The sequence below is a fragment of the Mirounga angustirostris genome, unplaced genomic scaffold (assembly GCF_029215605.1).
Source record: "Mirounga angustirostris isolate CCGP_5_RB_7025 unplaced genomic scaffold, mMirAng1.0.hap1 SCAF_3, whole genome shotgun sequence".
NCBI lineage: Eukaryota > Metazoa > Chordata > Mammalia > Carnivora > Phocidae > Mirounga > Mirounga angustirostris.
Window position 1 is genome coordinate 12,757,857 of NW_026991711.1, and position 25,706 is coordinate 12,783,562.

Genomic DNA, 25,706 nt, shown 5'->3' on the forward strand with positions numbered 1-25,706 from the left:
ACAGAAGGGCTGGCTTCTCGCCCAGCCCCTGGCTTCCTGCAATAGACAGTGAACGACTTGATTCATTCCACTGGTTCTAACTAAGCATATGCTGTATAGACGACATCACAGGGGAGACAGAGCACCCAGACCCGCTGGGTAGTGAGAGCTTCTCTGGAATGAAGGGAGGGAGAGCATCCATTACGCTCCCAGCCTGGGTCATCAGCGGCTTCCGGATGCTTTCTTTAACCCATTCCTCTCTCCTCCACCCCAACACAGGTTCCTCAATCCTTCTGCTTCCTCTTAGCTACCAAAACAAATGTGGTTGGCACATTGCCTTAATTACTACTCACTTCTCTTCCAATGAAATAGGGATTCTCTCCCCACCACACCCTGAAGTGCTTCGGTGAAGGAATTCCATCAACCTCATCACTACTAAACCACTCTGCCCTGTGTAACCTCTCTGGGCGAGAGCGCCCCACGCTTCTGGTGCCCCTTCCCTTCAGGCTCCCAGATTTCCCTTGAGGTCAGTCCTCACTGTTACCTCCTCCTGTTCAGGCCACTCCTAAGAGGTGTGTGTTCTTTGGGAATACACGGGTGCTTCTATTCTCTCTTCACTTGCTACTTCTTCCTGTGTAACCCCTTGATTCAGGATGCCGATCTGTACCCAGAAGTTGCTTATAGCTACTGACCCAGGGGCTGTCTTTCTCATACTGTCCAGAGGGTTCTGCATGAACGACCCTGCAAGTATCTCAAGCTCAAAAGGTTCCAGAGTTAATTATCTTACTGCCCAAACCCAATCCTCTTCCTGTATTAATCCCCTTGGTGATACAATCGTTCTGCCCTATGCTCAAACGCCAAGGTAGGAACTCAGGTATCCTCGTCGGTCTCTCATATCCCCACCCACTGGATGGTCCCTGGGGAATGTTTAAGCAACGGACTCAGCCCCAGGCTCTGCTTTGGAGACAGTCCTCAGTCCACAGCTAATCACTGCCTCATATTCTGTTCCATCAACTGCAAGGTTGAGGCATCTTTGGATTTTTAGCAAATGGTTATTAATCCAGTCTCTATTAGAGAAGTTGGTCATTTGGCCATTCTGTTGATCCTAACGTGGGCCCGCTTTTAGCTCAAGTTTACTGGCTGCTCTTCTCCTCATACACTTGGAGCAGAAGGGAGCTCCGGCCTGAAATGGAGGCTTTCTCCTTTCTAGAACCACCTGCCCCCTGTGCCTTCGCCATCACATGAAGCCCTTGTAGGAGCTGGAAAGCTCTCCTTCCCTTACCCCACTGCCCTCCAACACCTGAACAAAAAGGAAGACCCAGCTACTGAGCCACAATGTCTGATTTTGACTAAATGCCACACATTAATAAAAGGAGGCAAGACATAACTGAAACCTGATTTGTGGGTATGCAGATATTACTTGTAACTTATGTAAGTGACCCCAAAACTTTCAAATAGGCATGCCATTTGACAATGCAGCTAATAAGGAAGGTCTTTACTTAGTTCGAAGGACATAATTTAGATACTTTAGCAAGAGTCCTCTGGATTAGGTGGGCAAGGGGAGAAATTGGGGGGGGGGTGTCCTGTGGCTTCATTAATATTCATAACAAGCAATTTCCTCCTCCTCACAGATACCACCCTAGCCCAGGGGAAAATCAAGTGCTGGAAAGCAGACCCTGGGGGAGGGGCAGAGCCCCACGGGGAAGTAAAACATCACTGACTTCACTTCCTTCCTTCTGCCAACCGTTTTAAAAGAAAATGTACTCACATTACAGCCCCAAAGTCAAGGGGACATTTTCCTGCATGGGCTTGCTAGCAGAGCCCTGTTTCTCTGTCTTTGGCATCTTTACTTTTGTTTTAGAAATAGCTCTAGGTTCCTTTCATCACTGCCCTGTGCCTCTCGGGGGGGGGGGGGGGGGGGAGAGGGGGGGAGAGGCGGCGGTGATGTGGATAAATTCAAATGGGGCCAGCTCTAGGTGGTGTGGGGAAAGCAGGCTGGGGCCCAGGAAGTCAACACAACCATTCACGCAGCCCTGCCCACCCTCCATACCCTCCCCTCTACAGCACGTCGCCCGTCCCAGCCCCACGGTGGTTCCAGAACGTGAAGTCAGCCCACGGGAACAGGACAGAACCCCAAATTCCTGCCACCGCCTATAGAAACACTGGCTGTTTTTACTTCCTGCACCCCAATCTGCAAGTTCAAAGCATCTACTTTATCATGAAGAACTAAAAGGTCATGTCATTATTAAGAACATGAAAAAAGTAATTATAACTCTTCCAGAACATCCTCCGGATGTTAACCTCACAAGAAAAGGGGCCTTGTTTAGAAGACAGGGCCACGTATTTGTTGTCTGCGTAATTACCGCGCCGCAACAAAGCTGAAAATTCTTTTGACAATTTCACTTTGGAAATTCATGTACTCGGATGCCTCCAGGATGCTCAATTCTGACCCGTGCACCACCCCGTGCACCACGATTCACATACGCCCTGGAGCAACATGTTAGCTCAGCATAGGGCTGAACACACACACCATGAATTCTCCAAGTCTTCCAGGCCCTCTGTAAACACTTCACTCACCACTGCGGGAGCGGGTCACTAACTCGGCAGCAGGCAGAGCGAGAAGAGGAAGAAAAAAAGGACAAGTTCCCTGGCGGGGCGGGGAGGGCAACAGTGAGGCTGACTATGAGGGGCAGAGGGAGCCCCTGCACCTTTGACTCTGGCCCCCAGGAAATACACAACGCTGGCAGCAGGAGCAGGTGGGCAAGGCCGACAGGAGAAAACACCGCTCTGGCCCCCCTTCACACCCCCAATCCCAGGGTCAACCTAAAATCTACGTGGAGCCCTAAAGCCACGTACAGCACATCCACAACCTCATCAGTGATACAGTCCCCCCCTGGCAGTGTTTTCTGGGGAGCGGGACATTAGGCCTGGCTTCGGTCAAGTCTCGCAGGAGATTCTTTACCACAAATGCAGGTAGTGACCGACCCCACTGGGCTTTTCAAGTAGCCTAGTATTAATCCAAGCATATTCATGAAGCACCCAGCCCTCCCCTTCTCACAACAAATGAAGCATCATCTCAGACTGAAGAACAAAGCTCACGCAGCTCAGAGCCGGAGTGTGGCCCCGCCACCGGGCTCTGGATCTGGACGCTCCCTCACCCTGGGAGATGGACTGAACCTTGTGAGCCATTTTTAGGCCACATTTGCAAATTGAACATCATATCCTTGGCTCTTACTAGTCCCTGTGGGTTCTATGATTTTAAAATGAAAAAAGTCTGTAATCACATGTATTTGTCTATATATAAGTAGAAGGATAGCATATAAATAAGTAAATGAATAAAGATACATCTTCCATTAATGTGTGGGTGAGGGAGGGTGGCTGGGTTCAAAATTAAACAATTTAGCCAGAGTAATAGATTGTATTTACATTCTATATCTAATACTTTGTTATATATAACATATAATACATATAACATCTATAAATATATTAGCCACATGTAATCTATGTAGATTTCACTATTCTTTGATGGATTTTAAATCCCTTGAGATCCCTGAAGAGGAAAATCAAAAGAATTTGAATTTTAATTCGCATCCCCAGTTGTGGGAAAGAAGTTTGTGCAAGAGGTGTCCTCACTGGGCTTGGGGCCCTTGGGTTTCCCTTTGGTGGCTACAGGTAAGGGATCCAGCCTCTGGGCCAGTGCCATCAGAAGGCAGACACCCTGTGCTCTGGCAGGTGTCATGCCCATCAATTCTAATACTGGGATACTCAAAGCCCTGACTTTCCTTGAGGTTTAACGCCAGGTCCCACTTAACAAGAGGAGCAAAAGTTAACAACCCCACTCACAGACAGGCTTGACAGCACCCAGAGGAGACCTGAAGTGGTTCCCTGGGTTCAGTCCTGTTAATGAGCCACATATGAAAATGCAAGAGGACAGAAAAAGCATCTTAGACTCATCAGCGACCTGGGGAGGGCTCTCTCTCAAGTGTCTTCCAGCAGAAACCCATCTGCGGTTCAGGTAATTGGAAAAATTGTTTTCATTTTCCTAGGAAAGCAGCTTGCTCTCTATAGCCAGGAACAAGGCAGATAATCCAAGGAAAACTAGCTCCCACATACACAACTTTTTTTCTATTGTTTATACTAATTTTTCTCATTTTTCTTCCACTGTTTATGCTTCCAAGAGGTTTTCTAGGTAGACCACATTGCCTTGTCCCCAGTGAGTTTCACTGCTGTTTACTTTGAGAGCAATGCTTTTAAACCCTTTTTGCCTCGTCTTATTCTTTAAACCAATGAAAAATCTTCGAATAAAAGCTCTTACACACAACAAGTAGCCCAATGTGGGCAAAGCGGGGAGTGCAGGGCTCAGAGAAGCACCCTGAGTCTTGATTTTTGACAGCTAACCTCAGAGATTCTGAATTCCAGGAAAGTGGATGCAAAGGACCTAATGTGCTGGGACATTCAGTCATTTTGGGAACAGAAGATGGCATTCTTCCATCATCTACTCCTGAGCTCCTTCTCCTTTAAGGCCTCGAGAACTAACAACTGTGCTGTCCAGGATGGTATCCACACGTAGCTGTTTAAATCTTACCTCTGCTTACCATGGAATCAGCCACACTAGCCCTATTTTAAATGCTCCATTGCCACACGTGGCTAGGGGCTGTTACTGAGCAATGTGGACACAGCATATTTCCATCATGGACTCCAGAGAAAGCAAGAAGTGGGGTGTGGTCCTCCCTAGCTTTATCCCGACCAACCTGCAGAGCCTGGTGTTCCATAGGGAGGGGAAAACAAGCCTATTCCACCAGGATTGTTTTGATGGTCCAATGAGACAATTTAAAGGAAAATGTTTGGAAAGATGTTGCAGAAATGCAAGATGCTTTACTGTACAAACACTGCCAGTCGTAAAGCTATCATGATATTTAACAGCTCTAGAATACGGACAGTCTGAGAAAAGGGTCAGCTGCCTATTGATCTCGTGGCTTGGCCTGAGTAGAAAACAGAGCAGGAGCTCTTCAGGTCCCCCCAGATGCCCCTTTCCCCCTTTCAGATCTTATCAGGCTGCTTGCTGGTCTGGCTGCTCCTCAACACAGAGCAGAACAAAGGATGAAACCAGAATGAAGACTGGGGATTGCGCCACGTTTTGTTCACTGAGCACGGAGAAGAGTGACTGATCTATGGTAGGGATGCAGTAAATATTTGTTGAATCCACGAAAGCTGATCCTGGCCAAGACTGCTGACAGAGGGATTCACATGCACACAGCTCAAGGCTCTGGGGTCAGATGGCCTCTGCCACCAAAGCCCCAGATGTGTGTGTCACTGGGAAGGAAAAGGTGCGTCACATCCTTGCCCCATCCACACATGGGTGTGCCTGCGTGCGTGTGGCCAGGAATGGCCTGAGCAGGTAGCAGGCAGTGGCTGTTTCAGATCATGGGTAGGGCTGGGGTTTCCTTGGCCAGAAGCTGTTCTCATGTTACAAGTGAACAGCAGTCAACCTGCTTCTTTGGAGTTCTTCTTCTCTACATGTTAGGCCTCGGGCTTTTGGTGCTAAAGGCATAGTGACAGTCCGACCAGCTGGTTTCAAAAACCACTTGTGCCCTTAACTAGCTGTGTGACATCTGCCAAGTAACTCACCCTCTCTGGGCCTCATTTCTTCAACTCTCACCAACAAAACCAGCAAGCAGCTTCTCTTTTTTTAATCAAAGGGATAAAATAAAAGTGCCCCTTAACAGTAACACACAGAAAGAGCCTTGTCTCAGACTGTAATGGTCTTAACATCTCCACTGACCTAAGCCAGAGCCAAGCAGCTACCACCAGACAATGACAATGCCCTCTGCTCCTGGGTCCCACAGCTGTGCACCCACCTCGTGCCTGATTCAGCCAAAGGCAAAAAAAAAATACCACTGCTCAGGAATTCCCAGACACCACGGGGAGCCAAGAAAACAGACACAAAATATGGGTCCTCAGAAGTTCCTAGCACATCACATACGTGTTAAAAAGTGAGCAAGCAAATACAAAAGCTCCCCTAAGACCCAAAGAGGAAAGCCAGTAGTTAATAGTTTAAACCCGCTGAAGAGAAGAATGCCCAACAGCCGCGTGCTTTGAGAAAAGTTAGTGCGTGGAGGGAGGTCTACTTCTCTTCCTCCTTGTGTTCCCTCAGCAAAAGGTCAACACGTGTGGTTTGAATCTCAGGCCCTGGAGAAATTCCAGAGAGAGCGCGCAGAAGGCATGTCAGCAAGTCAAACGGGAAGGTTAAGAGACAGTTAAGCAAGACAGGGAGGGCAGGACTCGAAAGCCACGCTGCCTGGGTTCAAGGGCAGCATTAATTCTGCAACTTGGCCAGCCTATTCGTCCTGCAGACTGAGGCTCAGTCCCCTCATCCCAACCTGCCTCTTCCATCGTGCGGCTGAAACAAGGTGGGTAAGGGCTTGGAAGCGGCCAGAGAGGCTCCGAGGACACGTGGCAAGGCTAACTTCTACAGGGTCACCTCTGATATCACTGTCCCCATAGTGGCCATTATTTTTTTAAAGATTTATTTTTAATTTTAGAGAGACAGCGAGAAATGGAACCAAGCAGGGGGAGCGGGAGAGGGAGAAGCAGGCTTCCCGCTGAGCAGGGAGCCCGATGCGGGGCTCGATCCCAGGACCCTGGGACCATGACCTGAGCCGAAGGCAGACGCTTAACGACTGAGCCACCCAGGCGCCCCTGCAGTGACCATTTCACCATCAGCAAGTATCTTGGTAGACAGATTCGAGACCTAAAGGTGATACTTCTGCAGACAAAGCCACCACGGGGCCAGTGTTGACCAGATGCCACATACCTTCTACCACTTTTGAGAGGACACACATCACGAGGGGGAAAGGGGTATAGAGCAGAAGGGCCTCTCAGGGAGCAGAGCTGACCTCCCGAAGCCGGGAGCAGAAGAAAGGATGCAAGAGTTGGGGACACACGTGCTGGATGGGGCTCTGCCGGGTTCCTGCTGTGTGGCCCAGGGCACACCACACACTCCTTTCCCGTCCGAAAAACGAGGAATCCACGACAGATGCACTCCGAGCCCCTTTCCAGGTGTAAAGCCTTGTGTTCAACAACACAGCCGCAAAGGCACAGGCTGAGGGTTGGATCAGACCCAAGTTCACGTTGTGCCTCTGGCCCTTACGGGCTGTGTGCGAGGGCTCTCACCTCTCGCCTCATTTTCCCAATCATACAATGGGAGTAACACCTACACCTGGGTGTTTTTCAACAAGGACACGATTTTTTGGTAAAGGGCCAGACAGTAAATATCTTACGCTTTGTGGCCCAGTCTGTGTCACTAGTATTTAACTGGGAGAAGCGGCCATAGACAATGGGTAAAAGAATGGGCATAGCTGTGTTCCAATAAAACTTTATTAACAAGAACAGGTGGCAGAACAGATCTGGCCATGGGTCATAGTTTGCCAGCCTGTTTTTTTGAAGACCAAATGGGAAAAGCTGGGTGGTCATTTAAATTTTTATCAGTTTGCACTTGTACATGCTCATTAATGGTAGTTTATTATTAATAGTAATGCCACGAACTTTGCATGTGAATAAGCGTTTATAAAAGCACTGTCCTTCCTCACTTGCCAGGCCCCCCTCTGCTTTATAAAAGATCAGTCCTTACCCTGGACAAAATGAAGACATTTTCATGCATTCATTTTGCAGGTATTTTGAGCAATTCTTGTGTCCCAGACCCTGTGTTTGTTGTAGTAACAAGTACTTATTTCTTTTTTTTTTATTCTTATGTTAATCCCCATACATTACATCATTAGTTCTAGAACAAGTACTTATTTCTTACTCATTTTTCAGCCCAATATTGTCCAACAGATCTTTTTGTGTGATGAAATTTTAAAAAAAGATTTAAAGAGAGAGCGCATGTGTCCGTGTGTGAGAGCAGCGGGAGGGTCAGAGGAGAGGGAGAGAATCTCAGACCATGCTGAGCATGGAGCCCGACACGGGGTTTGAGCCCATGAATCTGAGCTCATGACCTGAGCCAAAATCAAGAATAAGATGCTTAACCAACTGAGCCACCCAGGTGCCCCTAAAATATGTTTTAAAGATTTTACTTGAGAGAGAGAGCACAAGTAGGAGGAGGGGTGGGGGGGGGAGAGAGACAGAGAGAATCTCTCAAGCAGACTGTGCTAAGCATGGGGCTGGGGCCCACCATCCTGAGGTCATTACCTGAACCAAAACCAAGAGTCGGATGTTCAACCAACTGAGCCACTCAGCTGCCCCTAAAATGTGTTTTATATCTTCTATGCAATACAGTAGCCACATGTGGCTAATGAACCCTTGAAATGTGGCCAGTATTATTGAGAAAATGAATTTTTAATTTAATGTAGATTTTAAATTTAGAACGCTATAAGTGGCTAGTAGCTGCCATATTGGACAATTTATCCTTTTCCCACATTGTCTTCCATTTTAAACCATTTCAAGTCTTTGAGGAAGAGGAGGCACAAAAGGATTTGAAACTGCAATAAAGGGTGTCTGGGTGGCTCAGGGTTAAGCATCTGTCTTCGGCTTGGGTCATGATCCCAGGGCCCTGGGATCGAGCCCCGCATCAGGCTCCCGGCTCTGCAGGGAGTCTGCTTCTCCCTCTGCCCCTCCTCCCACTCATTCTCTCAATCTGTCTCTCTCTCTCGCTCAAATAAATAAAATCTTAAAAAAAAAACCCACAATGAAAATGAGCCTTACCAAGCTGTGAAGCAGTAAACAGGCAAGCAGTCATTCACTCGACCAGGCCATCATCATTCCCGAGTTCCAGTCTAGACTACGTGGCACAGGAATGATTGTCCGTGTGCCAAGGCACGTGCGTAAGGAACTGAGATGCCAGGTGGAGAGTGGTCAGATATAAGAAGGCTAGTAACAGTCCTGGAAACTCAGAGATGGAGGACGGTGAGGATCCAGGCTTCTGAACTGGGCTGTTTCACAGGTAGAGAAATCAATGCAGCTAACTGATTTTGCTGGAATAAAGCCTGTCTCAAGATTCCTGACACACAGGGTTGTAACCCGGACTTCGTGCTCACAACCAGATTCATCCCTGCTGGAACCCTGGGAGCACTGAAAGCCCGCGAGGCACAGGGATACATCACATGAGAATGTTCCACAAGAAAAGGCACTGCAGCTAATTTTACTCTAAAAGAAGGAAAATGGTTTTCATTGTCCCTAGTAAACGTCCCATGGTAAGACAGAGACCTCCACACGGGACCACGTCTGGAAAGGATTAGGCCATCATGAACAAAGTTTGTGGGACGGTAATTATTATTCCATGAAATAATTACAGGCTCATCTGCAGTCAACCTTTACAAGTATTTTGATGTTGGGAAACAATCTAGAAATTGGATCCTTTCCTTATGACCATGTGGGGCACAGCCTACAGAGGTCTACTCTGGCGGAGGGTGTGGGGGGTGGACACCAAAGCTTGGCATCCTATAAATTGCACGGCCGAAGCCAGCCTGCGCTTTCTGTGGGCAGCGACCAGTAGCCCCGGGCAGCCTCTCAACAGTATGGTGCTGAGGGTCTGACCAGTTCTTAGTGGTGCAGGGATGAGGGGTGGAGGGGCCGACTCTCACAGGGGAGAGGAGGTAGATGGGAGGGGTTGTGTATGTGTGCACATATGGACGGAACGTGGCGTGTGCTCAGGCCCGGTTCGAACACCTGCATCCACCACCAGAGGAGAGGATACTGGGAGAAAGTTCTCTGGCTCCAGGGAGAGCTACCTTTCTGAGGAGTGGAGGAAGGCAGGGAGCCCCCAGGAGCCTGTAAAGGACGGTGTCCCCTGCCCGCCTGCTTATAGGGAACTCAGGTGTGCGGTGAGCTCAGGAACACAGGCTGTCCAATCTCTGGGCTCCTTTCTAGCATTTCCCAACACGGTCCCAAATTCACACACAGGCCGGGGAAGCAGCGGGCTTTAACATGGCAGCTCTCCACCTCGGGACAAAAGCATGGCGTCCGGCTGGCTGGCACGATCGCCCACCTCACCCCTTCTGGGACACTTACGAAAGCTAAGAAGTCTGTTCTCGCTTCCCAGGAGTTGAGGATCAAGCCCCCCTGACCTCACAGAGCAGTGGGGGCAATACAGGGAAACAATGATGGGAGATCGAAGAGCCTCCAGGAATGAGGAAGGTGGTGGAAAGGCAGCTGGAAAGGCGGACTGCACCCCACCGTCTGCTGCATTCTCAATCAATCTGGAGGCGCTCAGCATTTGGCTCAAGTCCGATTTCAGCTTTAAAGGGGCCTCCCCGTTTCTGCTTAACCCACCGCAGCCGGCTGCGGATGCTCGGGGTGGGGGGCCAGATGGAAGGCAATCCAAGCGGCACCCACGCCTGCCTCGTCCACCTCACCTGCCCCTCACTGCCCGAGGTTCAAGCGGGCTAATTCAGGTACGCGCCAGGGCAGCCCAGAGTGATGACACAGGCAGGGTCCCCGTCCCTCGTGTGCAAAGGAACATTTGCCGTTTCAACGCCTCTAGTCCTATCCTGCACTGGACAACTTCGGATTTTCTTTTTTCTTTTTCTCAGTTTCCCACCTTCACCATTTTCCAAGTGTACCACCAGCTCGGTGGCACGAAGGGCATCCCCCGCAACCGCCCGGCGCAAGCGCCGTCCATCCCACATTTCATCTTACTCCACGGGAACTCCAGCTCTACGGCTAACCGCTGGCTCTGTTGCCCTAACCCCGGACCTCGGGAACCATCTTATCTTGTGTCTCTCCAAATCCGATTCCTCCAGGTATGCCCTAAGCAGAATCACAGAGTATCTGTCCTGGCTCTTGGTTCACTGAGCCGGTCTTTACGGTTCGCTGGTGTTGGAGCTGGTGTCAGAACGTCCTTCCTTTTTAAGGATGATATTCCATCATACGATGGACCACATTCTGTTTATCCATGCACGTGTCAGTGGGCATGGGGCCGCTTCCAAAGCTTTTGGCCACTTTGAGTAAAGATGCTGTGAGCGTGGGTGTAGAAGGATGTGTCTGGGTCCTTTCTCTCGATTCTTTCAAATACCTACTTGGGAGTGGACCTGTTGGGCATGTGGTAATTGTGTATTTAATTTTTTGAGGAATTCCAAGGGTTTTCTTTTAATGATGCCCGGCTTCAAAGAGCTGGTAGGATGTTTTATTCCTTTTTGTTTTATGACTGTTCACTGTGAAGCTACTATGAAGGTGTTCCACTCTGCGGGGGATGCTGCTATAAATCATTCTCTGACCCTCACGCGGTCACCCCCACTCCATTTCTGCCACTGGAGTGTCCTTGCCAGACAATACCGCTCCACGTGTGAAATTCCTGATCACAGTCTGCAGGAGTGTCCCACCCCTGACAGAGGAGCTTCCTTTCTGCTCTAGATGGACACCCTCCTCGTCTCTCGACTCCCTAGGGTCCAAGCCTGCTCCTACCCCTTACCTCAGACCGCTCTGCTTGCCTAGCCACTCTCCAGACGTGCTCTCCTCTGGGACCCTCCACCCCTGCTTGCCCATTTTTTCCCCAAATCTCTGGTAGCTTCTTCATTTTCCTTTGCTCGCTCTCGCTCAGCCATAAGCTACACGTTTATGGAACACTGCCAAAAAGGTGTATTCGGTACGATTCTATTCCTGGGTCTCCTCTGTCTCACCGTTCTTCCTTACAGGATGGGATTTTTCCTGTGGATAATTTCCAGATCCACACCTGCACCTGATTTCTTTCCCAAGCCTGAGACCTGTGTTTCCAACTGCCTGTAGGATTTCAATACTGACCCCTCAAAACTGATGTGCCCCAAACTCATCTTCCTTCCATTACACTCGCTTCTTCCTTTCTTCTTACCATTTCTTAAATTCATGAGCATCCTCCCGGGTAGCCAGGATCAAAGCTCTGGGGGCCTCCCCGTTCCCTTCACCTTTATCCCATGAGCCCTACTCGTCTGCTCCATGACATCTCGACCTCCAGTCTCTCCACCCCTCCTAGACTTTCTAGCTAGACTTCTGCATCCCTTCCAAGGAAATCTACTGCAAGTTTCTTCTAATACATGCAGCTGATCCTTCTTGAGCACCGCATGCACCCAGAGCCTATCCCAAGTGCCTCTCTGCAGGACTCTCCCCCTGGCCCCAGCTCCCTGTGAGCTGAGTTTGTGCAGAGCAGGTCTTCATCCATCTCTGGGGAGCGAGTTGACCAGTGTGTGCTCTGACTGCCAGGCATTTCGGGGCTGGAATTTGGGACTGTGCTCTGAAAGCCAAAGGCTGTAAGTGGCTTTTTCTGAATGCCTTTGAACAGCTGAGTAGAACATCCTGGCTTTCAAAAAGAAAAGCATTCTTCATGTTTTTACAGGTCACCAAACCTGTTTCCTTGTTTCCAAAGAAACAGGGTAGCATGGGCTTTGGCCAGGATAGAACAGTCCATCCTCCTCTTGGGGGTGTTTCCTCAGGAGAACGCAGCATTTGGATACGGACAGGTGTGCTTACTGAGCAGGGGTTCAGCCTCGCCGTGCAGGAAAATGTCCTGGTAATTTTTCTGCCCTAAGGCCTCCCACTGCTGATGGAAGCATAGGACAACTTTACATAGAACTGCAAAGGAAAAGCCTGGTGGCTATGTCAACGAAGTACCAAATTTGGGGGGAATTTTAGGTGCACAGTAAACTTTAGATTTTTTTTCCATTAATAACAGTCATTTAAGATAGTATCACCCAGGGGGCGCCTGGGTGGCTCTGTTGTTAAGCGTCTGCCTTCGGCTCAGGTCGTGATCACGGGGTCCTGGGATCGAGCCCCACATCAGGCTCCCTGCTCAGAGGGGAGTCTGCTTCTCCCTCTCCCTCTGCCCCTCCCTCTACTTGTGCGTGCTCTCTGTTAAAGAAATAAAGTCTTTAAAAAAATAGTGTCACTGCACAAAGTCTGGAGTTTAGTTGATGGTAACTTAGCCATGTGAGTTTCTTAGTTCAGACAGAAGAAGCTGGCATTAAGGGAAAGGCAGGCGTGAAAGGGCATGCAGAAACTCTATTGTCGTGGCAACTTTTCTCTAAATCTAAAATTATTTCAAAATAAAGTTAATATAAAAAATGATCAGCTCCCCAACCCCCCTTTCTGTGGATGGTGCAGAACACCAAGCCCTTCACTAATACGGTCTCATTTAGTCCGTGTGACAGCCCTACGAGGTAGAGACTGCATTGCACATGTGACAGATGAGGCATGAAGCTCTGCAAGGGCCCCAGGCAGCTGGAGAGAGACGTTAGCTGGTGGTGGTGCCGTGAGTGTGGACCCAGTGAGGACACAGCCATCCCAGTCTGCAGCAGCCAGCCCGGGTTTCCCGTATCACAGACTGAATACGCACATGCATTCATACACAGATACACCTACATCTCTGTGGCCTGTCGGTCAGGAACTCAGTGTGAACTCCTTTTCTTAATAAACCTCTCTGTTCCATTCTTCTGCTTAAACATATTCACTCCCGGGCCACCTCTGCTGTGCAGGCATCAGGGCCCAGAGGTCCTTCGAAGCAGAACTGGCCAGGGATGCCCTGGGGCTCACGTGGGCTATGGCCCACCACGCATCCATGGGAGGGCCTGGCCCTCCTTCTCCAGGCCTGCCTCCCCCACCCGCCGAGACTGCAAGCCCCCAGTGGGCAAAGCCTCCCACTCAGACACTAGGCTCGCTCACTCACTCACCCATCTGTGCGAGCATGCATGCATGCATTCACAAGAGTTATAACCAAAATACACATCAAAGAATCAGAGAATCCTAGGGTTGTAAGAGGAACTCCCTATCAATTGCTCCAGAAGAGGTATTCATCACAGTCATCTCAAGAAGTACGTCAGAAATAAACGTTTCTGGGACTCCTTCCAACGTTCTGATTCAGGGGGGCTGCATGGGGACGGGCAATCTGTATTTTTTCAAGCCCCTCACCCCCACCCCCAGGTGACCCTGAGGCACTGCCAGATTTGGGGTTCCGCCCAGTAGATAAATACCTTCTAAAAACAGTCAACCTCTGCTCAAGAAACCCCAAGGTGGAGGAGCATACTACCTCATAAGGCAGGCAGTCTCTCACGGCTAAATGTTAGTGTTAGGAAAGCCTTCTCTATATTTAGACACGACGTGCCTCTTTGGAAATGTATCGTTTAAATTTTGTGCTCTGGTACAGTGAAGAAGACGCTCACTCCCTTTCCCACATGACCAGCCGAAAGAGAGCCAACATATATTCTAAAATCTTCTCTCTTCTAGGACAAATGCCCATATATCCAACACCTTTTTTTTTTTTTTTAATGAAATGCATTCTCTTATTAACCTATTTCAAATGTGAAACTCAGAGCTGGGCCCAGTGTTCCGAAGGAGCCCTGAGCCTTGAAGGTTTCGTTTGTCATGCTCTGGTCTCTTTCGTACTTAGGACAGTCAGGACAAGGGTCGCCAACCTTGGCTACACATTGGAATCACCTGGGAAGCTTTAGGAACCACTGATGCTTATGTCCTACCTCTCAGAGATTCCAATATAACTGGTCTGGGGTTCTGGCTGGTTATGAAGATTTTTTAAAGGTTCCAGATAATTGGAAGGAGCAGCCAGTGTTGAGAGCTAGAGAAAGATGCCGGGTCTTCTCCATGTTACTCTGTTGGCTCATACTTACACTCATTCACCCAGCCTTTTTGCCTTGAACCCCCGCCAAGCAGGTCTTCCTCATCATGCACTTGAGGAAATGATTAGCTGACCTTAACAGCAGACTTTTCCACTTATTCCTGATAAACGTCATCAATCTGGTTTGGGTCCACTGTTGCAAGGAAATGTCATGTCCTTGAGCGGCATACCGACTATCTGTTCTCGCTCTAGCTTTGAGTCTTTTGCATGTAAAACATGAATAAAATTACAGATCTTTGAAAGAAACTCTACTGAAAATCCTCTGGGAAATAAACGATAGCAGCTGCTTTTTAGGCAACTGGATATTCTTTCACAGTTAAGGGCCAGATGCTAAAAATTTATGGTCACAGATAAATCCAAGAGCATGGCATTTATTCCTGAGTTCTCTGTGATGGCAGGAGCTAGCTGAAGCCACCATGCTGGGCTGCCAGGGTCCTGCTGGGGACATTTCCTATGTGTGACCTCCCCAACATTACTGAGGTCAACTGCCATTATTTAGGTGGACACCAGCTCAAGAAGCTCTGAGCCTATGGGAAGACTTAAGACTGTGTTAACACACGTCTCACTGGCCACAAAACAAACTGTGAATTGATTTCTCCAGAGCTCTAACTTCTTTGACTCCACTATGAAAGCATCATCGAGCTTTGCAGGAATGATGAGGCAACATAATATGGCGGAACGCAACCGAAAGCTTCCAAGTAAACTTTGAGAAGTAAAATAAGAAGTTAGATCCTGTAGAATCTTTTTCTCATTTTAAAAAGTGGCATTTCTCTTACATTCATACCACCAACCTAGAGTAAGACTCTCAAGTGGGGTTTCCAATCTTTCCCCACTTTCAATGAGGCTCTTGCTCAGTCCTGGCTGTGCTCCCCTCCCCGGGGCCACCTTGGTCAAGCATCCCACCTCCTCCTACTGAGGGGCGAGAACTGCATGTGAATTATCCTCAAGCACACACACAGCTGGACACCCAAGCACATTCCCTTCACGACACAGGAGAGCAGCCCTGTGAACCTGTTCAGCTGACACTTGAATCCCATGGTCTGGGATCGCCTGGGCCGAGACCACATCATCCACGGCTCCCTCAGGCCCCCAGTCGCTAAATGCCCTGAGACTACTTTAAAGCAAATTCTTCCCTATAGTGAGGATACAATATACAACAGCGTCCACCTCTGCCAAAGACACAGAAGCCTCTTGCTATTTTCTCCTGGAATTTTTAAATGCATGCTTAGTAGACAGTCAACTCCCCAAGTGTCTACATAGAACGGTCTTTAAAAAAACAAAAACCCTAAGAGTTTTCTGAAAGGTTCTATTTTAGGGCAGGGTATATTGGATTTTGTACCCTACAGCACACAAAGTGTTTCCTGACTTTCTGCACCATCTTCTTCTTCCTCTCAGATTAATGTTTTATTTGGTATTAAATGGACAATATTACTTTGAACCAATCTATTCATGGACATTTAGATCATTTGCGATCTTTTAATTCTAGTATGGCTATCTCTGTCATGTCATTTCACATTATAAATGCATCCTTAAGATCAATTCCTCGAAGTGGGATTCAAGGTGCAAGTGCGTGGTATATCGGGCCCTACGTTTTTCTAAGCACTTCTTCAACACCGTGTAATATAAATCTGAGAACTATGGGAGACATACAGATACTTCACAAAGGATTATAAAGCAAGCATCAGTGAACTACCACCAACCTCCCTGAAAGTCCCTCCATGTGCCTCTATTCCTTAAAGCCCACATCGGCTTTCCAGACGTACCTACCATCTTTATTTTGTGAGACTCACTTACTTGTAAGAAAACATGCGTTCTGAAGAACTGTAAACCAAAGGGAACAAAATTCCAGGGTGACCTCTAAATACCCACAGAATTTCCCTGAAAACCATTTTGCGATTGGCTCTTCTTAAGCCAGGTTCTTGACTTTATCTTTGGGCATGATAGCTGCGTAAAAGGAACCACCCGAAAACACAAGGGTGGGGGGGAGAGAGGAGGCCGTGGGGACACGTGTAATTGTTGAACATCATTGTGCTCACCACAGGGCTAGTCGTTGTTCAGTTTCCTTGAGAAAACTTGTATGAAATTTGTGCAAAGGCTCAAAATTCGGGAATATGAGACTTTTCAAGGCTTCGGGCATGGCGTCCTCTTTGCTCACCGTGCTCTGAAACCACTGGAATAAAAAGAGCACACACAGGGACACATAAATGGTGGCAACTCGTCAGAAGCATTGGCGCAGCCCAGCATGCCTGGAGGACACAGGGCTTTCCCCAAATCTGGGCCATTCAGGAGCACCAGGGGCTCCCGGGCCCTACTGCTGTATCCTTCTTCCATCCGATGGGGTGAGAAGCACCCAGCTCATCATCAGGGCTTCCCCCAACTTGTTACCAGTGGATTGTTGAAGCCAGGAGAGATCTCTGAAATGGGCAGCTACTTCTAATCAGAACTTGCATTTTGGCCAACTCACTGGGTCACCACTGATTTAGACCACCACACCCCCTCTGGTTCGATCCGTTAGGAACATCGATCTCTGCTCCTCTGTGAAAATGCTGAGCACAGAGGAGGCCGTACCAGCGAGAGAAGGCCGCTGCCCTCACAGTTACTCAGCCCGCTGCGGTGAGGCGGGGCTGTCCCACAGTGTTCACCGAGCACCCGTTCGAGCACCTGCTCAGGGCCAGGCGCCATTCACATGCCCCAGAGGCACAGGAGCCCCGCGCTTCCTACCGACCTCCAACGGCTAGTTCTTGCCCAGAATCCAGGGATCATAAAGCTATCTGCGATGCTTTGAATTTGTTCCAAGACCGAATAGGACTGATTAAAATAATAAAAGGCAGTCTTCTGGCAGATTTGCTGACATGGCTCAATTTATTACCAAGGCTAAAACGAGCCTTCTATTCACCTCTGGGGTCTTCCTCAAGCAGAAGGAGCTACATTTGATGCCGGGCAAAACACGAACTATTCTGCCTGGGTACAAAGCAGGCAGTAACAAGTTTCATTTTAATTTTCTCCACTTTAGAAACTTCCTTCCTTTGCCCTTAAAAATCACAATTATAAAAATTTTTATAAAGCATGTTCCAAATTAAATACACTATTACCGTCTAATTTTTATAACCCAGAACCAAATCCTTTTAATTGGAGTCAGAGAGCCCAACATTTAATTAGATCCAGCTCTTCTCTGAAAGCTACATCGGAGTTGAGATAAATTATGTAATTGAATGCTTTAGGGGAAATGCTACACATACCGAAGTGATGACCTCAAGATCCTTCAGATATGTTCTTTCGGTGGTGGATACTTCCTTAGCAATGAAGTACGCCTTGTCCGTTGGGAATCTCTGCAAAACCCACAGAAGAAACAAGACGTAATAATACTCTTTGAGCATAAGTCTCTAAGAATGTCCTGATTAAAGTGATACATTGCTAATTTACGATCTTTTGTTAACGGGGCTCAAGGCTAAAGAACCTCTTACTAGTTCTCCTTTTTGTGTGAGGAACTAGGAGAAGAGAATGGATTCTCATGATAAGGAAAGAGCCTGGGAACGTTTCCTTCCACATAAATCTTACCCTCAGTCAAAGGCCTCCAAGACTCGAGTATGTTGGTCACCGCGGAGGGCTATTCGTTCAAAACTGGGCATCCGAAAATCTAACCAACTAGTAAAATATCAGAGCAATGCAGCCTTCCAGGAAATCAAAGAAACAGAAACCACAGTGGCCTTTGTCCCGGGAGCGGGGGGCTGGTGGTGGTGGTGTACGGGAAATGAAAGCTAGGGTGTCCGTGGAAATACACGGTGGCTGAGCTAAGGGGACAAGGTGAAAGCAGCTGGTGACACCACTGGTTCCTTGGAGTCCATCACTTAGGTGAGCAGGCACTTCTCTACAGTGAGTCAGCCACGGGTTTTGCTTTCTCTTTAAACAGTAAGTAAAAGACAATCCTCGTTGCTAGCCATCTTGCTTGCTTCCACAAGAGTCCGCCCAATTCCACCTTCGGGGATACACACGAGAGCACTGAAATCGGAGACTCGGACACCTGGATGCCCATGTTTCCGGCAGCAGCATTCGACAGAGCCAAAAGGAGTGAGCAACCCAACTGTCCACCAAGAGACAGGTGCATAAACACACTGTGCTCTGCCCATACGATGGGGGGGGGGGGGTGATTCAACCTTAAAAGGGAAGCTCTGACCCACGCTACGACGTGGAAGAACCTTGAGGACGTGATGCTAAGTGAAAGAAGTGAGACACGAAAGGACAAATACCGCAGGATTCCTCCTAGATGAGGTTCCTAAGCAGTCAAATCCACAGAGACAAAAAGCAGAGTGGTGGTTGCTGGGGGCTGGGGAAAGGGGAGGGATGGAGATTTCCTGTTTAATGGGGACAGTTTCAGCTTGGAAGTGACAATGTTCTGGAGATGGACGGTGACAATGGTTATATGACCCTGTGAATGTCCTTAAGGTCACTGAGCAGTATGCTTAGAAACGGTTAAAATGGCAGGTGTTATATATATACTACTGCAGTTAGGAAAAAAAAAAAAGAGTAACGCATGTACGTGCAGGTCACCACACCTTTCTCCGGCCTTCCTCCTCGTCGTCGGTGCGTGGGCACACCTGGTCGTTCAGCAGCGGGCTGACCAAGGGGGAGGCCTGCTTGGTGTCGGGGCTCAGGTTGGGAGACAAGATCACGCTGGCGGGCACAGCTCCTCCCTGGGAGTTGATGGACAGCTCTGAAAGGTGAGGGCTACCAGTCAGGGAGCCTATTTGAGGATGAGAAGTATTAGAGAGAGAGAAAAAAAAAGTAATTCCTTCTGGGACCGGATTGCTACTTAGAATTTTCCCCCGTATCAGATCAAATCTTTGGAACCTTGACTACCATTCTGCGTATCGAATGTGCTTCACGATTTTCTAGTTTTTCTCTGAATTGCAGCTGCCTTCATACTAAAGATACCATAGTGGGAATGAGTCAGTGGAGCCAGAGTTCTGTGATTAATAAGGCAGAGAACTCTGCTCAGGGAATGTTTAGAAGCACAGTGGATCCCCAAACGGGATCTTCATCTCCTTACTACTGCCTTAGCTTCTATGAGTTATTCCAGAAAACAGTGACTATACCACCAGGAGACATGAGAAAAGACTGAAAAAACAGAGCTATTCTAAAAGGAAACTAAATGACTGACGTACCCAGGACAGACTACACCTTGTAACAACGGGCCACAGCGAAGGAAAGGACAAGAAGCTAACTCCCCATTCTACCAAGAACAGAAGCAAGCTTATTATACCTGGTGATGGCATTCCGTGTCTCTCTCACTGTTTGGGACAGAAACACTAGCACCACATGCAAAGCTGGAGGTCATTACATTATCACAATTCCCCTTGATGAGTCAAAAAGTGACAGGTCATTAATGATTCCTCTGCAAAGGATACATTAAATAATATGAAAATGTATCATTACCCATTATACGTCAGCCAAAGGAGAGGATGTGTGCGTGCAACGTTTTGCCAACAGAACTTTGCGAGTCTCGAAACCTCACCCCGTTGAAGCCAACCGGGACGTTCCAGAATATACTTCTACCTGCGTGTTTTCACCTAACACGTCTGTAATTCTAACACAGGTTTGCTAGGGCTAGCGCGAGGGTAAACAAAGTTCAAGTAGCCTGCAGTCCCGTCTGTTACCATTATTAAGAAAAGACGATGTAAAATGCTTTCTCATTTTCCAAAATGCGGTTTCAGCTCATGGCTATTCCGCACACGGACAAGGATCTTGGAGAGAAAGGTGAAGTGCCGTTTTCTGGGCATACCCCATTTTCTTGACAGCTATCCTCTCCCTCTGGCTTCATCCATATCCGCTTTGAAATTACAAGATGGGGATGGCCTAGAATGGAGGGTAGTGAACTTGATCACAGTAGGAATGAACCAACCATGAAAAACCACCAGCCCCCGCCCCGCCCCAGCTGGACCAGCTAGCGCTGTTCACAACACAGGCAGGAAAAGCCAGCACACCCAGAAGAGCAGCAAAAAAGCAGATGTCCTGCTACAGGACTATGGGTCAGTACGACGATCCCCCAAGAACGAGATTTGGTAACATGAGTAAGATTAAAGAAGTTTGCGTTTTAAAAATCCCTCCATGGAAATCCTGGCATTTTTTAATACGCATCACTGTTAGACAAAGACCCGTGCACCCCACACACCACCAGACCCAGCAAAACCCCGAGAAAAAGGCCAGAAATTGCTTCACAAATGTCAATTTTATTGACACTGGTGCACAACCGAATACAATGATTTCGAAAGAATTGGAACTTGTCAAATAGAAATAGTGACAACAATCAGAACCGTTCGCAAATGTTTCAAGGTACTACGCTATTCTCTTTTTAAAAAAAAAAAGTCACAAAAAGGAAAAGTGTCATCACGACAAATAGGAAATAGGAAAGAGAAATTCTGGCAGTCTAGAGATCCAAACATTTCATGCATTTGGGAGTCACTGTATCAGAGTTGCTTTTTTATTTGTCCACCATGATCTGGCAAAATGTGGGGCTTACCTTCGGCTCTCACCCTGTGCGTGAGGTCAAGTGAGGCGGTTCTAAGTGAGAGCATGCGGGGCCTCGGTTTTGCAGTGATGCGAACAGAAAAAAGCACTCACCTCGTCAGTGAGAGTTGGAGCCAAGAATAAAAAGCAGTTAGAAGGCTGGCTTGTGGGAGGAGTGGGGGGTGGGGAGGAGGGTGGGGGAACAGTACCAATCAGGCCTTGGACAGCATCCAGCAGCAGATAATAAACCACCTGCCCCAGTGGGAGGGAGAAAATGCGGGTGGCCCCCGTCAAGCATAAGCATTTCTACCCTCCAAAGGCCAAAAGCTATTTGTGAGGTCCCCCAGGGGACACTTCTAATTTAGTAGACTGAATGGATGAGAAAACAGACCAGGGTTCCAGGAGACATCTGTCCTGCCAAAAGGACAGGGCACATTTCAAAGAATATAGCCATCTAGAAGAGTCTACACTGGATGTCAGAGACAGGATTCAGAAAATGGGTTAATGGCAGTGAACTTCATGACAACCCATGTTCCTAGGTCGAGGAAAGGACAGCTCTGGGTCAGCCACAGGTTGCTGGGGGACAACCTGCTGCATTCACTCACGTAGCCCAAAGACGTGGGTGAACAGCAACTTCACACATGCAACACACAGACTTGGGGAACAACCCAAATTAGGGTTGCCAATTTCCGTTTCTGGAGTGGCTCCTTCCACTAGCTTTATGTCTACTCCTAGGGCCTGAGACAGGAAGGCTGATGGGGTGTATTTAACAGTAGGACCAATATATCAATAAATACCAAGCAGCCCGGTCTAGAAATCTATCCACAATTCTACAGAAGGGGAAGGTCCAAACTCTGAAGTTCAAGTTTGCTCATTTGAGCTGCGGCCATGGAGAGTAGTCCTCTTCTCCCCTTGCAGGCCAAACTACTTGAGACTTTGAAAATTTAGAGGGGACATGGTTTAAACCAAACTATGTAGCTCATTTGCCATTTAGCAATCAGTGAGAGATGCTGATGAGGGTAATCAGTAGAATTTGGCAGCTTGATGAGAAATTAAAATGCTCTTTTGACTCTGAGCCAGAGTGCTGTGACAATTGTCTGTTCAAAAGCGGTGTCCATGTAAGGTCCACCCTCAGGCAGGTGTGAAGAACTGGATCTTAGAGTCGGTGTCTACGGTTACAGTTATTCAAACTACATGTAACCAATTTTCACTGAAGTAGTCCATTCCATAAACAGGGTTGCTCTGTACGATAAAACCCGGCCCACTTATCTACCTAGCCTTATCAAGCCTGTTCAAATCATGCAGTTGGTTACCTGCTTTGAAGGCACAGCCCCAGGTGATGAGAAGAGGAAATTGTAACTGATGTTCAGGGCTACTCAGTGAACTCATTAATGCCTGGTATCTTTTTTTCCTCTGTGACAAACTGACACAAAGTAATTTCTTTCAGGCACAGGCTCTACGTAAATAGTTTTGGAGGATCTTTTGAGAAAGCACCTGGATATTAAGGCAGCAGGTGGAAAGAAGTTTCAAGAGATTAGAAAAGGATTAGTTATACTTGAAAATCTGAAAGCTTCAGATTTTTTAAAAATTATTTTTTCCTATTCCAGAAATTGTCCTGCGTCTCGTTAAGGTATTTCCAGTTAGTAACTCTCAAATCCTCCACCTTCTCCTTCAGCAAATGGTATGCCCCTCACCATAATTTTCCACACCCCACCCCCCCACCCCCGGCTGTTAACCGGTAGCAAGAGGGCTGAGTTTATGTCACCCCCGTGGACTGGCAATGCCATCACAAATACTGCTCTCAAGAGAGGCATTTCTGGTAATTGCTTTAAAAAATCCTTTTAAATGTACACATTCTCATGGCACAAACAATTATGGAACTTCAAATTAGCATGGCTGTATTTATGGACTCCAATTTATCACCTAGCCGAAAAACTGGCTTAGCTTCTCTTTTGAATGTAAAATACATTCGTAATTCTTCTCTCCTGGCTGCTCTGGGGAAGCGCTGCAGCGTCACCCACACTATAGTATCTCTTGACCAGCCCCTTGTCAGAGGTACATCACCAGCGGGAACATGGTTTATGACCAACAAGCCAAACTCAATGCTCATCTCCCCCCTTTTTGGGATTGAGCACAGCTGCATTGTAATCTCCTCTGATTGTATTAAGGCTTAAGAACAAACTCACACGTTCTGGGAAAAGAGAATTTCTACTCTATTTTCCAAGTAATAGAAAATGGCATTTCGAATACTTAGTTGTACCTGTCCTGTATTTTGAGTTGGTCAGTACGTTGCTCATCTTAGTTTTAATTAGCTAAGTTGTTTTTCCTGTTAAGTGTTTAGAAAACCTGATAAATCATTTTAAAAATAGTAACCCAGAGCAGGTTTGTTAAATATTTGAGAATACGGATTGCTTTCTCAATTCCTCTTTTCAAAATAGAACAGTATGCTGATTCTTCAACATTCCCCCCAGAGAAAGTTACCTGGCAAGTTTCCAGATGCCACTCATCTATCATGATTTGTCTCCTGGTATTTGGTTCTAAAATACAGATTTTATCTCTACATACCCAGAATATGTTCCAAAGGCACATGTAGGAAATTCATTACAGATGTAGTTTTCATGGATCTTTAAAAAGGCTCTTTTTAAATCCATCATCTCCCTCTAAAAAAGAATACAATGAACTCTTCCTAGAGATTGTCTACATTTGAAAGCCAGTTATCAAAAAAGGTCAGTATTGAGCTGGAAAATGGGTAATCTACCGAATGGACAGGATTCACTAGTGTGGTAACTCAGCTGGGTTCTCACCCCAGTGGAATATGGGAAAAAAGCTGACAATGCTTTATTAAAATAGTAAGGTGCCACAAGAAAAACTAGTCTACACGATTACCAATCATGATGGTGCTGTCCTTTTCTTGATAATGGAGGGTGTTGAGGGTAATGTGTATATGTGCTTCTTATTCTCAGACCAAGGTCCTTCAAAGTTTTACAAGCAGCTAAGCATCAACTTCGGTGTTCATCATCCAGCAACTCAGAAAAGCAACTGCAATGCAACTTGCAGAGAAACAGAGAAATGCCTACCAATGGAGCAATGACAGAGAATGTTCTAGTGTGCTCTTACTTATGGAGAAAAGAGAAAGGAGAATTTCTCTTTGTTCAAACATGGTGGTGGCGGTGTTGGGGGCAGCGTCTGGGTTGGGGAACATGGTGCTTTGTACCCATGAAAAATACCATCTTGTACTCAGGACAAAGCTTTAGCCGTCAGTGGGAAAGAACAGTTACAATTGACAGTTTTTACAGCAAGATACCTGTTAGGACAAGTAAAAGCCTCTTCAGTTTGGATTAACAAGAGATATTAATGTCGTGCATACACGGTTGCAGGAGTTTGGCCTTTCATGCTGAAAGAATCACCAAGCTCATTGTTATTGGAGAAGCCAGCACCCTTCCCGGTGGTATAAATCCATGCTTTACTGAGACGTGCGGCACTCTTAGGCCATGGAGAGAAGATGAAACCAGACAGTATCTGGGACAGCCTACATTTTGGGGGCACATCAAAACTAATAACAGCTTATTGGCCAAGAGTAGCCAAGTGGGGCTGAGCTGGGCGGGGTCTTCTCTATGCTCCCACCAGCCCCCGCCAAAACCAACGCCCAACTAAATTCTCTTACAGATACCAGCTATGGAAAGTGTTCTATCCCCATCTGAATGGATGGTCCCCAATAAAACACGAAGCCAACCCTCTGGTTAGGTGTCTGAGCTCCCCTATGTAAGCTGCAGCCACAGATACGCTCTGTTTCCATGAGACCTCTCCCCCAACTACAGTGATCCTGCTCCTTTCCAAAGACAACCCCCCGCCCCCGCCCCCGCCCCCGCCCAGGAACACACAGTACGAAGGGCAGGCATGTTAGAGGATGAAATCAGAAAAGTGAAGTCTTCCATTTGCCTTCTGTTCCCCACCGAGTGAACTAGGGGATGACCCCGGCATGCGTCCGTGTTAAAGCTTGCTGTTTAGCGAACAGGATCACTGTAATTCTAGAGGAAACAGGTATTCCAAGTACAAATTGGTATTCAGCAGTGTAAAAAAAAAAAAAAAAAAGACATCAGACAGTGCTCCAACAATGCAGGGAACAGAAAGTACACCATGCTCCGAGGATAAAGACAGAACGGGGGGGGGGGGGGGGAAGCTTTTTTTTTTCTCCTAGATAGGTACATGCTGACAAACAGTGCATACAATGGAACAACAGAAAAATGTTTTCTCAAATTTATTAAACAAATGACAAAAATGAGAATGAAATCCCCAGCCTTTTCTATTTTAAAATTTGGTGCATTAGACATTTTTAATAAAATATTTTATCTATAGTATTAAATATACACACAGAAAGAACAGAAGGGAACTGGATTAATAATATAGGCCAAGCTTGTGAAATCTGGTTAGTTAGGTGTTCACGGCAACTTTCCAGGCAGAAAGGGGGTGGTGAGCGTGAGGACCCATCGGGCACGGGTTGTGTGTGGACAGAGCAGCAGGTATGTGGTCTTCACTAAAGAAGGCCTATCTTTGGTCTTTCTGTACATGGCTGCAGGCAGCGCGATGAATTATTTCCTACAAAGAAACTTCTGAGGCCCGGGGAAAAGGGGCT

The 25,706-nt window shown here is 47.4% G+C and overlaps 1 protein-coding gene across 7 annotated transcripts in view; it reads right to left on the minus strand.

Moving 5' to 3' along the window:
- The window catches only part of FARP1 (FERM, ARH/RhoGEF and pleckstrin domain protein 1), a 269,503-nt gene that overhangs the window by 19,988 nt on the left and 223,809 nt on the right, over nt 1-25,706 (minus strand). For 6 of the 7 annotated variants that reach the window (XM_064585936.1, XM_064585939.1, XM_064585938.1 and 3 more), the window contains 3 exons: nt 19,123-19,310; nt 17,809-17,898; nt 16,606-16,739 (listed from right to left, as the gene is read on the minus strand). In XM_064585936.1, the coding sequence (XP_064442006.1) occupies nt 16,606-16,739; nt 17,809-17,898; nt 19,123-19,310 (412 nt within the window). The remainder of the gene's footprint in view (nt 1-16,605; nt 16,740-17,808; nt 17,899-19,122; nt 19,311-25,706) is intronic. The other variant, XM_064585937.1, reaches the window with a different exon arrangement.